This window comes from Mus pahari, chromosome 6 (assembly GCF_900095145.1).
Source record: "Mus pahari chromosome 6, PAHARI_EIJ_v1.1, whole genome shotgun sequence".
In the NCBI taxonomy this organism is placed as follows: Eukaryota; Metazoa; Chordata; class Mammalia; order Rodentia; family Muridae; genus Mus; species Mus pahari.
The window spans coordinates 4214696-4229844 of NC_034595.1; the positions used below are offsets into that span (position 1 = coordinate 4214696).

Consider the following 15149-nt stretch of genomic DNA (forward strand, 5'->3'; position numbering starts at 1 on the left):
TTATCAGTGAGTGCATATTATGTGAGTTCTTTTGTGATTGGGTTACCTCATTCAGGATGATACCCTCCAGATCCATCCATTTGGCGAGGAATTTCATAAATTCATTGTTTTTAATAGCTGAGTAGTATTCCATTGTGTAAATGTACCACATTTTCTGTATCCATTCCTCTGTTGAGGGACATCACGGTTCTTTACAGCTTCTGTCTATTATAAATAAGGCTGGATAGCAGGTGGATTAACCAAAACTAAGGTTGTATGGGGAAGCCTTAAGACACACTACTAGTTTGTAAGATAATTAAAAATATATCAACAACAACAAAAAAGGAAATTTGAACAGAGAAATCCCGCATGGGTAAGCAATGCTGCTCCCACACAACATGAGTTATTAAATGAAAACTTTATTGCCAGGGTATGGATTACCTTTTTATGAGTTATTGGTCATGGAGGCCCCAGTGGTACTCAAAACAATATAGGCTATTGTCATTACTCTTGGTTGTCCAACATAACTAACTGGAAAGGCCTTATTGCTAAGATACCTCACACCCAGGTTTCAGGACATTGGGAAATCAATCTTGAACTGGTCAGAAAACTCTCCCCGCTGGCTCGTTTTCATGGTGCTGGAAAGTGCTACGCAGCCTGCAAACAGGGGAAGGGGATTACGTCAATGCTATCACCTACATGAAAATTCCATGCTACAATACTGACTTATCAGGCAAGATTTGCACACTAGGCAATACTGACACAACAGTTTATGAGGGGTAACCAAACATTCTCTGGATTGGATCTGAGCATTGTTCCATAGGAGAGAATTTGTGTCTGGTAGTAGTACAACATGGCCAAAAAGCACGGTTAGGGAAGTAATACTCCCTGGCTCAGAACCTAGTGGTGTGCTTGGCTAAAACATCATGCTCTCACACTATCCTATGAATAGATATGCTTATATTCACAGATCTGTGGTTCTCTGTGACCTCAGTCGGAAAATAATGCAATTATTTAATGATATCTCCAATTTCTCAGCTAAGCTTTCTCCCTTTCTGTGTCAACTTTGTCAAATGATTTTATTCTAGGACTTCATTGCTGTATAAGATGTTACATGTACTAAGGTTCCCTCTCAATTTCGTCTCAGTTGATTGCAGTTTTTAATTTGTTTATTCTAATTTATTTCCAGGCTTCCCTGTCTTACCTCTTTAAATTTTATGTTGATGAGGACACATTTGTGACAACATTTTCTTCTATAATAGACATTTAAAGCTATAAACATAGCATCAAATATTGCATGCATATTTCTTATTGAATTACAGAAAGGAGAGTTAGGTTTTTTTTGTTTTTGGTTTTTTTTTGGTTTTTTTTTGGTGGGGAGCTTCTACATATTAGTCAAAGGTTCTATCATTCACCTATGTTCTCAGACCCCAAAATATTTATGATTTATTTTAAAAAACACAGTATTACTGTTTTTATGGGGGAAATGTTTGATTGATTTCTATAAATGCTGAATGAACAAAAAAGTGTTTATTTATTTTAGCTTCACCTGTAAAATAGAGCTTGTTAACTATATTTTAAAAATCTCTTGTGTTCTTGATTCGTTTCTTAGTCTGTGGGATAAAGAACACGCACAAACATTTCACTTTCTGTGCATGCTTAATTATTTTTTTCTGTTATTTTTGTTTAAAAGCACCATACCTGTCATATTATTTAATGCATTTTTATTTGGTAGAGTTTGTCTATTAAATTTGAAGATATTGTCCTGTTCTTTCTTTCTGTATGCTTTTAAATATGGTCAGATTAGATAGATCTGTATCACCAGAAGTAGTTTTTATTGCTTTTATATCACACTTGCACAAGTGCTTATGACAGTATTGTGATATATAGGGTTTTTAGACTTGGGGCAATATCTTGAGTACTTTTAAGACAATATTTGAAAGTTAGTGTATTACAGAGTCATACTTTTAAAACAAAACTAACCATCTTTGATAATGGATTTTTCTATTAGTGAGAGAAAGCTGGGTCTAAGGAGGGTTTGCTATACTTTTTCTTGGAGGGGGGGCACATTTCATCCCCACATGTATGCTCATATGCACCTATGCCACACCGCAGTTTGTGGCCGCTGCCCAAGGTGTTCATACCATTTAAGTTAATTGTGACAATGTATAAATGTTTCTTGGTATGGCATTTAGAACAAATATTTAACATGAAATAAGAAGTTGTTTTCTAAATAGCTAACTTTAAATTATGAAGGAAACGTGCTTTGGGACTGCATTAGGATACCCAGCATCCTTTTCTTTGTGTCATTAGAGCTGCCCATATTTTAAATATCTGGAAGACTACATGAACCATCTAGTTTAGGTGCATTTAGGCGATATGATCTATTCTGCAAATCTCTGTGTGGTAGTATGCAATTTGATTGCATCTATATGAATTACATTTATGATTTCTTTGAATTTTCTACTAGTCAATTTTAGTGCTTTGTGTTTTAGTTGAAAACAAAGTATTGATATTTCTATCATTGACAAATTTATTTGTTTTCTGTTCTTTTAAAAGAAAAATCAACTCTAATAAGTTATGTTTACTTCCTAATTGCCAATTAGGTTTTTGCAATTATGATTTTAAGAGATTTGCTTATTTTATTTTATTTATTTTACATTTTGAGATTTGCTTATTTTAATTATTTATTTTAAAGAAGCTTGGCTAGGCCTAATAGCCCAAGCCTAAAGTCTCACTACTCAGGAGGCCCAGAACGGAGGTTTATGAGTTCAAGGCCTGCTAGGACAACAGCTTAATGTCAGACTAGTAACTTTGTAAGACTCTACCGTCACAAAACACTTTTCAAATGCTGGTAATACAGCACAGTGGTAGAGTGCTTTTGTTATGTGTGAGAGGCTGAGTTCAAGCCTCAGTACTGCAAACAAACCAAACCAAAAAAACAAACAACAATGATAAGAAAAAAACAAAACAGTTCCTGGATTTGATTCCACCATTTTGATGTCTTATCACATCAAAACATCAGGCTTATGTCTTATATTTTAGGTTTATCATAAAATTTCTTTTTTTTTTTCACCAATATCTACCATAAAATTTTAGAGCTGGATCATGAGATCTATCTGCTTAACTGTACTTATTACTCTGCTCATGTATAAACTACTCTGATAGTTTGATCTTTTGCTTTCAGAATGGCTAATAGCTGCATAACTGAAATCGTTTGTAGTCTGGCTTATTGTACTTTCACAAATAAAAACCCGTTCCCTAATTTAATAGCCTATGTTAAGTGGAAATGTATTCCAGGTACTAATTGGAAAAAGTCAGCATACATTTTCTAAGGAACGGTAACTGCTGTGTTTACTTTAATTTTTAATGAATTTCACTATTCATATTTTTCACATGATTTTTACTTAATTCAATTTATCTGAATAATTTACACTATTCATTTCGCCTTTAACTTGCTCTAAAATTTCCTCAAGTTAACTTTTAAAGTGCCATCCATCATAAGTACTATACCCTGTTCCTCATCTGGTTGTCTCCAGTCTCGTGCTGTTTAAAAGCCTCAAGCTTCTTGCATGTCTTCCTTCTTACCCCACCTATTCACAGGTCATACACTGGCTTCAACTTTGGTCTTCCTTTGCACATGAACTCTTTATCAAGTAGTCTCACTTGTTTTCTGATTCTTCCAGGCTACTCTGTCCTCACACCTACTCTGCCACTATAGCAGTCCATTTATCATATCTATACATGGGGATATCTATCTTCTCTATAAAGCTGTAATGTTCATTTTCCCCTTGGGAAACTTCTTAGTTCATTAACAAATTCTGCATCCTCATTCTCTCATACCTTGAAAAATGAGCTGACGTTCCCCTTCATGATCATCTCATTATATTAATATTTTCCCTCTGATAAATGGGAGATCTGGTCCTCCTCTGTAAAGCTCTGTAATAATCTTTCTTGTGAGAATTAATTTTGACCTTTTGTCTTTGCTCAATTAGCAGTATATTTTCTTCCTTCCTTCCTTCCTTCCTTCCTTCCTTCCTTCCTTCCTTCCTTCCTTCCTTCCTTCCTTCCTTCCTCCTTCCTTCTTTCCTTCCTCCCTCCTTCCTTCCTTTTCCTCCTCTTTGAGACAAGTTTGCATGTAGCTCAAGTTAGCCTTGAACTCCACATGTAGCTCAGGATGACCTTGAACTCCTAATCCTGCTGCCTTTTCCTCTAAGTGCTGGATTACATGTATGTGCCTCTATGCCTAGCACTAGTTAGGAATCTTGACAGTATCATTACCAGTGCCATCCTCTCAACCTCCCCATGCACCAGCATCATCCAGTTGTAGTTAGGGCTGTTGGGCTCACGTGTCAGGTTTACTCGTTTTTACATACTCAGTCTGAATATTTGTGTCTTGCTCTGCTTTCATTCAGCTCCAGATATAGCAGTTCTTGAATTGAAATGCTTTTCATTCATATTATTTTTTTGTGTTCATGCATGTGGGCATTTGTGTGCACCACAGTAAGCATATGGGGTCATCACACTTTGATGACAAAAGTGCCTTTACACCTGAACCATTTCACTTGGTTATACTGTGTCTGTTCCTTTTCTAATTTCCCTGAGAACTCCATGTAGCTATGTCCCCCTTTATTATCTCACTCTTCTCTTGCATCCCTGGAGGGATTTCTCCATGTACATGTCAATTGTTTCTAGCTCAGCTCTTACTCCTGGCTTGGTTTACAGATGTAGCCCCCTGTATTTCTTTTATTATTTGTTACTAAGAGTTTAGAAGTTTTAGACAGAGAGCTAACACAAAGGCACAGTTCACTACTGCTGGACATACCTATTGCTAACCTCATCAGAATATGCTACTTTGATATTAGTTTGATTTTTAGTTCTCCATCTATGAGACTTGTCTCCAAGTTGGACATCAACTGTATATTATTTCTTAACCTACATGAAAAAGTACATTCTGTGCCCCTAGTACTCCTGGTAGCTTGAAGGGTATTCTTGAATGTCAGTTGGTTATCCCCATGTTTGACTTTTTAGACTATAAGATTCCTGCGAACATGGGTTTCAGCATGTTCTACATTGGAAAGGTAGAAATGTCACAGCCTTGCTCTTATGGATGAATCTGGCCCTTGCTGGCTGCTTTCATGGCACAGGCTGCCAAACCGAAGAGATCCGCATTCATCTGTCACGTGGTGTCAGCTTTGAATCTTAGGCATAGCACAGTGTCTGTCCAGGGGAACTTCTCTGTAACGTCTGTATGGCAAATGCAGTAAAATATACATCTTCTTAGAGCAGACACATATCTTAAAGCATTTATTGCTCTGGCAGAAGAATGGGCTCAATCACCCAGGAAGCCCTTGAATTTTCAGTTTATAGAGTGTTCAAAGCATTGTGATTCTAATACATTTCCTTCTGAATAATGGATGAGATACAAAAATAGAAATTAGTTCAACGGGAATGCTCTCTGATAATAAGGAACTCAACAGGAACTAGAAATGGCTAAAATTTGAGCCTCAGAGCACTGGATGCCAATATATTGTAATCATTGATATTGTTGTATTTTAAAACAACACCCAGGCTCATCTTCTCAAAAACACTTTTACCAGTAAATGGGCAAGATCAGTTTAACAATAAATATATGCACACTTGTATGACTCATCAGAGTCTGTGTTTTACCAATAATTGCAAAATTCAGTTACAAGTAAAACTTTACAATGGGAGAAGAGCTGCTGACATTCTTGGATTTTCCCATGAGAGGAGGAAAATACCAATAAATTCAAGTCCTAATGTAATACATGCTTAATGCTGTTCTGCTATTGGTGCATGTGAAGAGGAAGCTTGAGCAAGAAGTCTGACATGTGGTTAAGGTACTCATCTTTCCCTTGAGATCCTTTATATGTCAGGCCAGCACTCTTTCTGTTTTTTTCTTCTTCACCTTTTCTGTTTCCCCCCTCCCCACATACCACACAGAAGTAAGAGATCTGTCCTATAGACAAACTGTTTTCTTTTTGCCCTGCGTTTTGTCATGGACTTTGGCTCCTCACTGCTGTGGTCTGTGACCCCTCTTTGACTGTTCCTGGTTGTTTTATTTATTCCCCTAATTTAATTTATGCTGGTTCTTTAGATCTAGTGTGAATACTAGCCTCAGTGCTGGTTTCTCTTCCATCATAGCTGGTACATGGTTCTGGACATGGAACATTACAGACCATTTACCAGCCAGACAACCCTCTGAAAAGTGATAGGATGTAGAGAATAGTGGAGTCTGGAGACAGATCTAGAATTCAGAGTGGAGCTGTTAACATTGTTCTCAGTAGAGTCAGTGCTTTCTGATCTATCTCCAAATATTACAATAGATGCTTGGGAAGTGAAAATGTGAACAAAGAATAAAATTCCCTTTCAGGCAAATAACAACTTAGAAGCTCTACGAATGTGCAGAAATTACCCAGCTTAGCACCCGCTGCATCTTGAATCCTCCTTTATTCATTGAAATAAGGACCTGAGGTAATATGCATTTTCTCATGTTCCTTATCTGAGGTCCTTATGACTTCAAACAAATTTTAGACACAGCTCATGTCATCCCTTAAGTGATCCAGAAGGAGAGAAACAGTCAACAGATTTTAGCCAACTAATCTAATGACATGGTTTCCTGCTGGACACATGTAAGACTGTACAATATGTACTTTCCTCTGTAAGTATAAACTCCCCAAGGGTTCCAGCTAGAAAGGAAAGCTAAGCGAGTCACAGTCATTCATAAAAAGTCATCCATAAGCAATGTGTTTTCCTTGGGGCACTGGAGAGTCAGTGCTAAAGAGTAACATCTAGCTCAAGGCTTCCACATTCTCTCAATGTTAATGTTGAAACTTAGAAGCTGACCAGCTATCTACGTGGAGTACTCAGGAGATTATTCACATGTGGACAATTTTGCCTCTTGATTTTAAATAGCATGTGACCAAAATTATTAATCATATAGTTATAAAGTACTGATTAAGGGAATTTATATTACTGCTGAAAGTATACTAGAATGTGGATAAGGTAAATTGATCTAACAAATTTAAAGGTTATTCAGTTTAAATACCTTTGACTAGTTTGAAATGCTACTACATAATAAAACTAATAGATAGAAGTATCCAAAATTAGAATTATATCATGAACCCCAAGGTTTTCTTCTCTTCCTTTCCTTTCTTTCAACATTTCTAGTATATAGGAAAGGACTTAACACCATCATTAATTTTAAGAGTTTTTAAAAAATGAACACAAACTTTTGCATTTCTCCTGGAATTTTTTCTAGTGTCTCTTGATACATCACACATAACAGAGTCTTAACAATTTTGTCTAGAATCAATAATTTGAAAATTACTATTAAGAGAAGGCCAGTGAGTCTAGCTAATTGCCTGGCCATGTAAACACAGTGACAAACATAGGAGGAAAGGGTCATTAGCATGTGTGGGAGGTTTTACGTCCCACAAGCATATTGGTTCACACCAACTAAAGAGAGTAGAAGAAGAGCAGTTAGACGCAGTGGATGCATGGTAATAGAAGTAGTAATACTTGCCTCAAAGGTACTGAGAATTGAACAGCCTGTTTATGGAAAATGGATAAAAATGATTAGATGTGAGAAGACAGAGGAATGGACTGGAAGCTTTCTGAAAGACAAGTCCTCTGACTCCTGTGCTCTGTGCCCCCAAATGAGGGAATGACCCAATATCAGAAACTTAGGCAAATGTATGTATGATTGAGCATACAACTTTATCTACTTGGTGGAATTCTTGCAGGATACAGAAATGAAGTTCAGAAGTTGTTCAAGGAACAGATCATTCATTCTATTCAGCAAAGTAGAGCTGGACGGTAGAGCTTGGCCTAGTGGCATAGACTTATAATCCTAGCTGCTTGCGAGGACTAGGTTAGGAGAATCACAAGTTCAAAGTCTCTGTGGGTTATAGGGCAAGTTTAAGGCTACACTGTTCATTTTATCAAGGCTCTTTACACTGATATCCATTAGGTACATGAAATGCAAACTCCTTAGCTGGCATAAAAGCTATATGTGGTATGCTGTGAATACATTCCTAGAGACATCTCAGATCTTCTTTAAATGCAATTCATGCTCCAATTGTGTTACATTTTGTCTTCAGGTCTTAACAAATTCACACATTTCATATTCTGGGCTTAAGAATTAGCTCCAAATGTGAAAACTTGTATTAAAACATATCACCAAATCTCTGAGGATGTTAATGGATTTTTTTTCCCACATATTTTAAACAGTTCACGTCCTTCCAAGCATAGTGGCACAACCCTGACATCCCAGCACACTGGAAACCGAGGGCATAAGATTGTGAGTTCTAGGCCAGACTAGGCTACTTAGCAAGACTTTGTCTCATGGGTGGGGGTGGGGGGATGGTGCTGAGGTTTGTGTGGCCTTTTGTTATCCATTGTAATGCTAAGTGCAAGCCCAGCCTCAGGACTTGGTTGTCCAGAGAAGAGAAAGTTCGCACATAGACCTTGCTCCCAAGTTATTTCTGATTGGTAACTGAAAATGCCAACAGCCAATGGTTGGGAAGAAGAGACATAGGAGGGGTTTAGGTTTCCTGGGCTTGGGGTCAGAGAGGAATCAGGATGGAAGACGAAGGTGCAGGAGGAGCCACCATGGGTTTGGTGAGCAATAAAAACGTGGCCAGGAAGGCTGGCCAATGGGGGATAAGAGCAGCCCAGATGAAACATAGTAAGTGGTAAGTAATAATTTGTGGTTGTAGTTAGAAAAGTAGATTCTAATAACATAGTGGGTAGGTAACTGCCTAGCTCTTGGGCTGTTTAAGGCTTATTTAAGTATAAAGACTGTGTGTGCATTATACTGTCAGCTTTAAAATGACAAGACTCGAGGACTCATTATATCTCCTTCAGCCTAGTTCAAGAAATGGTCGTTGATGGAGTAGAAACACAGATGTACATTCATGGAGGCATTGTCAAGATAATGTGCCACCTACCATTGCCTCCAAAATTAACATTTAGTAAAACAACTTTCTAAAATATTGTTAAAGATAACACAATGACCTTGGTCCTCTAATCCTTTTGTCTACATTGAGTCATGATGGACATTTGCTCTGTCTTGTGGGTGACTGAGAAGAATTAAATCCCTTATACCTGTAATTACGTCTGTGTAGTCTGCCACAAGAAATTATTTTCCTATTCTAAAAGTCTGTACTGAAAATGCCATGTTTAGGGGAGATTTCATTAACATTTTAAAATGTTAACAATTCTGTCAGCCCAAACCAAAAATGACTGTGTGAGAAATGAAAGCTTGCATAACTCTGGCACCAGCTAGTCACAGCTCATTATCCTTCTGGCTTTTATTATGCAGTGAGGGAGTGGGGTCAGCTTCACAAAATTTAGGGACAATTAAGGAAATTACTGTATGCAGATGTGACTTATGGACTGAGAATAACTAACTTTCCAAAAGATTGGATTAAAACAAAACAAATAAGGATGATGGAAAGCCCGCTGCTGCTTTCTGGCTTAAGGCAGCCTTTAAGTTATTCATTATACAAACTCCTTCTGGGGATATGCCCGCTTTCCCTGACCCTGTCCTGAACACTTTGAAACTTTTTCTTTGACTGTTCTCCTTCGGGAGTTTAAAAAAGTCCTGGGCATATTTTCTGAAGTTCTTTGAGTTCATTTCTCACACACACACCCATGGGGGTGAAAATATTGCTACTGACCCCTGTGCATTGTGAACTGCCTCTGGGCTCCAAACCACGCATTCTTCTTTTTAATCTTCAAACTTTGTGGGATAAAATATGTGGAAACAATCATGAGGGTAGAGCCTATCACCATAGACACAAAAGTAAAAGAAATGAAAGAAAAGAGGAAAACTATAGAGTATAAGTAGTTAGATAAAAGTTTATATTTAGTTTAGAAAGTATTATTCACCAACTATCCATTTTTCCTCTAAGGTAAATGATATTGGAGACACAAAAAGAAGAAAAAGTTTTCTTTTTCTATAAATAAATTTCAGTAACTATCAATTAAGTATGCTATATGCTAGGCTGTGGACTAAGTCAAATAATAATGTTTCAACTTAATGGAATTTGTGTTTCCCTGAGAAGTCAGACAGGTCAGGATGAAGAGGCTAAGTACCACTTAGAAGTCAATAGAAAAAGTGCCATGGGGACCTTGTAGTAGGAGATTTTAGATTTTGAATTACATTTACTGTGAGTATGTGCGTTAGCATGTATATGGGTATACAAGTCTATATACATTTATGTGTATGAATGCATGTATGCATGTGTGATTGCATATGTATGTATACATGTATATATGTATATGTATGTATGTATGCATTTGCCAATGTGTAAGTATGGAGGTCAGAAGACTGTCTTCTGATGCAGGAACCAGTTCTCTCCTGCTGCTATGTAACTGAGGAGTAGGGTGGGTGAAACTCAAGTCTTTGGTCTTGGTGGATACTGATTTACTCACTGAGCAATCTTGCCAGTCTGAGAAATGTGATTTAACTGTAAATTAAACCTTGGGAAGTCAAAAAAGATCATTTGACCTTGATAGAATGAATTATTGAGGCAATACAATCTAAGTCAACATATATTCTTACTTATTTTCTCTAAATGTTTTTAGAACTGAGTTTTTTTCTTGCATTGTCCATTTTACATGACTTAAGAGTATGCTAGATGCTATAATGTAATTTTCGTTTATGGTTTCTCCTGCTGCTTATGACTTTCCTCCCAAATAATCACAGTTTGGAATCATATGGTTGTTAGAAAGGAGAAGGTTTTTATTTCTTAGATAAAATTCTGAACCTCACTTATGTACTAGGGTACAAACGGATAAACTCTGCATAGGTACTATAAAAATATACATAAAAGTAGAGGTTATGAAAATGAAAATGCTATATGGGAAAAAGAGAAAGCTAGAATGGTATAATATCCAATTTTACTAATTACTTTACTTATTCTTTTCTTCTTCTTTCTCTTTTTTGAAACAAGGTTTCCCTGAGCATCCTTAGCTGGCCTGGAACCAACAAAGATCCTCTTGCTTCTGTCTCTGAAATGCTGGTCTTAGAGGTGTGAGCCATCACACCCATTTTATGTTTTTGTGAACAATATATGCTGTGCCTTGTCTGCATTTCTGTCATACACTTAGCTGTTAGCAGATTGCTTATGTATGGTAAGTTCACAGTACAATTATGTGTAAAATCATGAAAACTTCCTGGTCTTTTACCAAGTATTTGTGTTTTCTTAAGATAAGACACTGAAATTGCTGTATAATATGCATACTCTTTGAGAGTATTGCCTTAAAATGTGTTTCAATCTACAGGGAAGATTCACCTTTGGAATAGCCCTCATTCTCTGGCCTGGCCTCTTTGACCATAGGTCATCCTACATTTAGATAAAAGTCAAGTAGCCTAAAATATCACTTAAAGACATTCCCCTTTCCCAGTAATTATAAACCCATTTCCATATGAGGGGATATACTTTATTTTAAATATTTCCACTCCATCTTCTGAATCAAGTGAGCTACTAAATATAAAGACACCAAATTATAATATGCACACATGTAATTAAGTATAAAATAATAAATAGCACATTAGAAAAATACTCTTATGGAATGCTTACTTCTATATATACATTACTTATATCTGTCTAACATATCTATCTACCTATAATCTTTCTATCTATCTATCTATCTATCTATCTATCTATCTATCTATCTATCTATCTATCTATCTATATATATCTCGACCTATCTATCTAATTTATCTATCATATCTATTGATCTATATATCATCTACATATCATCTATTGATTTATCACCTACCTATCATATAGCTTCTATTTTTTTATTGGCTATCACAACAATTCCACAAGTAGTAGAATCTTATGCTCATATCGTTATAATTTTACATGCCTTTTCTATAAGCAGACAAGAAACGTAAGAAACCAAGGCTGAGAGAAATTGGGTAACTTGACTAAGTGATACAAGAATAAGGAGGCAGAACTAAGATTCTATGTCTGTATGGTTCTGAAGTCTCTGCCTTTAACCATGGTTTAAACTGCCTTAAGCAATTTTAGGATAGAGAAAAAGTACATTTTCATGCAACTATTTTTTCCTCTGCATGCATTTAGAAAGGTTTGTTCAGTTCTACTGATGCCAGAAATGATAAAGGAGAAAATAAATATTCCTTGGTTTTATGTGAGACAACCATGGGTTAATTATTTTTCATACACAATTTCATGGCCCATTTATTATACTGTATCAAGTTAGTCTATATTATCTTGATATATTAGTAGAATATTGAAGCTCTAAGCTTTTAAATATTCTGGCAAGAACTCAACATTGAGTAAGGAAGTAACCAGTGATGAGTGCTGTCCCTACCATACAGCACTCAATATAGAATCAAATTACAGAGAACAGATCATGAGATATTAGTCTTTAGTTGCTCCTAACTATATCAGGACTATTGGCCCTTAGAGCTACACAGAATCAAGATTTCTGCATAGTGGATGATAGGGAAACTTTACTTGCTATTCCAGCTCTCTGGAGGAGAATGTACCCCAGGATTTACATCCTACCTTGATAAATATTGTCCAGAAGTGAGATTTGTGGTTTTCACATCCATGCAGTTCATTGTGCTGGGAAGGAGAGCAAGTTCTGGCTGGATCATGGTGGCTGTGGCTACAGCTCTTGCAACCAATTCCATGGCATCCTGAACATAGTACTCAAAGACAGACTGTGTGGTTTTTCCATGAGCAATGAGCCCTAAGGGCAGGCCTTCTGTCCTCAGCTCCTCCACATTCTGTGAGTCTCCTAAAACCCAGTGAAGTTCAGGAGGTGATAGCCCAAACTGTGTGGACATTTCAAATATCTGCCGGATACTCCCCATATCACAGCCAAACATCACCATCGTGGGTGTACTGTTCTTAATGTTTTCCAGCTGGACCTGCAGGAAACTTAGAAGGTCCTTTGTGGAGGACAGGTTAGCAGTGATGTTGATGATAGACTCGAGGTGGAACTTGGAGTTATTCTCCGTAAGGAGTAGGAAGTCCGTGATATTCCAGTCTTCCTGGCATAGCAACAAGCTAAAATTGTACCAGTTGTTCATGGTCAGGATTGAGACAGTGACATCAGCATCAGAACTTAGTGAATTTTCTAAACTCAGCTGTAGGTGCAGGGGATTCTGTATTTAAAGATAATGAAAAAGAAGAATTAGAAAGCATTGCCCAAAGATCATAATGAGATACTTTTGTTTTCCTACAAGGCCTTTCTCTGTTTTTTTTTTCCCCCCTGTGTTATTTTCTCTGGAATAAAATTCTCTTACTTGGGAAAAATAGTGCTCTTTATCTAATGAGCAATCAACCCTTCATCCTAATTTCCTAATGGTTTTTGTCTGAGTACTAGAGAGCAGATAGCTCTTGATGTAAATGTGAGAAGTGATATAATCACCTACGTGGTCATGGATTTTTATGGGGTTTGTCTTTCTTACAGTCAGTCCATTTTATGTATCATATTTCTTATACTGTGTTTAATGATTCATTTGTTAGACACTTCACTCAGGAGAATAATTGGAATAAATTGCTTTTCAGAGATAAACTAACACAGTACCACTCTTGTATAAGAAAATATAGAGTATGAATAGGGCTCTAGACCCTTGAGCAAGGCTCTTCTAAAACACATGAAGTATCGTAGGATTCATACATCACGGTTAAGTGTATAGTCCAAGGTTAAAAGCTTGGTTATATTTCTATTTGTGTTGATTTTGAGCTCTTGCTATAAAAAAAAAAAAAGTGCCATGGAATGTATTTGTGAAACTTAAATTACTATTTCATCTACTCATGGAACTTGCCAGCTCAATTAAGGAAGAGTTTCTTTCTTTTTCTTTTTTAGGAAGAGTTTCTTAATTTAACAGTCACAAATTATAAATTACATAGTTGAAGCGTAGTCTTTCAACATTAACATATTTGTCATGTATTCTTTCCAACAGTAAACACTTGACACATTTACCCTTTAACAATGATTTACTGAGAAACTTTCAAACAAAGTTTTATAAATGTTGGTTGCACAACAAATACCTATCAAGTGAATTAAGTATCCTCCAATTGGAAACTATTGAACTATCTCTGAGAACTGGCCAAAATTCTGGTCTGTAATAAGTTTCCTTTCCTACAACACACACAAGGCCATATTGGATAACTTTATTTTTCTTGAACCAGGACAAATATTTTCATATAAACTTTCTTTTCAGAGGAAATGGACTTGTTTGCATTTGTAGTCATTTTTCCAAGCAGTGCATTCATCCAGATTGCTAAAGTCTTTTAGGTTGTTGTTAACTGAAGTAAGTCCTCTGAGGCTGCATCTACACTAATGATTCCATTGACTGACCTTAGCTGCACAGAACAATATCATTGTAGACAAAATAGGTTTTAGGTTAAGAACCAAAATTACAAGGCTATCTAAAATGATTTTTCCCTTATTTATTTTATTTATGAATACAGTGTAGCTGTCAGACACACCAGAAGAAGGCATCAGATCCCATTACAGATGGTTGTGAGCCACCATGTGGTTGCTGGGAATTGAACTCAGCACCTCTGGAAGAGCAGCCAGTGCTTTTAACCACTGAACCATCTCTCCATCCCCCTCTCTAAAACTCAATCCATTAATCTTACCTTCTGTGTTTGGTCTGACCGTCTCTTGAGTTATCTTTTTACAATGTCCTGTTAAGCTTAGCAGACATTAAGCCTCCATCAATCCTAAAACCAAGAATGTGAACAACATCTGGAATTTATAGAAATGATCCCCTTGCTTTGCCGGAGGCTGCCTTTCTAATGCCCCAATGAAAGGATTTGTCAAATATATTTATTGTTGTATGACTTTGTTTTGTGGACACAAAAGTCTATGTGACATTGTCCTCTATGGTCCAAATAATTTACAACGACTAGAATTTGTGTTCCCTGGTTGTGACCATCCACATTTGGTTCGGGATATGCCATTTATTTCTTTGAATGTTATGTTGAGCTCTTGGTTTTTTTGTTTATTTGTTTTTTTTTTTTTTTTTTTTTTTTTTTTTTTTTTTTTTTTTTTTTTTTTATTTGCTTTGTTCATTTTTTTAAAATGTTAAATGCCAATGTTTATTCCACCTTTCTTCCAGAGGTTGCTCTTGGTTATTCCAAGGGTTG

At 36.5% G+C, this 15149-nt stretch overlaps 1 protein-coding gene across 2 annotated transcripts in view; it reads right to left on the minus strand.

Annotated features, from left to right (window-relative positions):
- The window catches only part of Grin3a (glutamate ionotropic receptor NMDA type subunit 3A), a 186547-nt gene that overhangs the window by 117849 nt on the left and 53549 nt on the right, over positions 1-15149 (minus strand). For both annotated transcript variants that reach the window (XM_021199991.2, XM_021199990.2), the window contains exon 2: positions 12549-13153. In XM_021199991.2, the coding sequence (XP_021055650.1) occupies positions 12549-13153 (605 nt within the window). The remainder of the gene's footprint in view (positions 1-12548; positions 13154-15149) is intronic.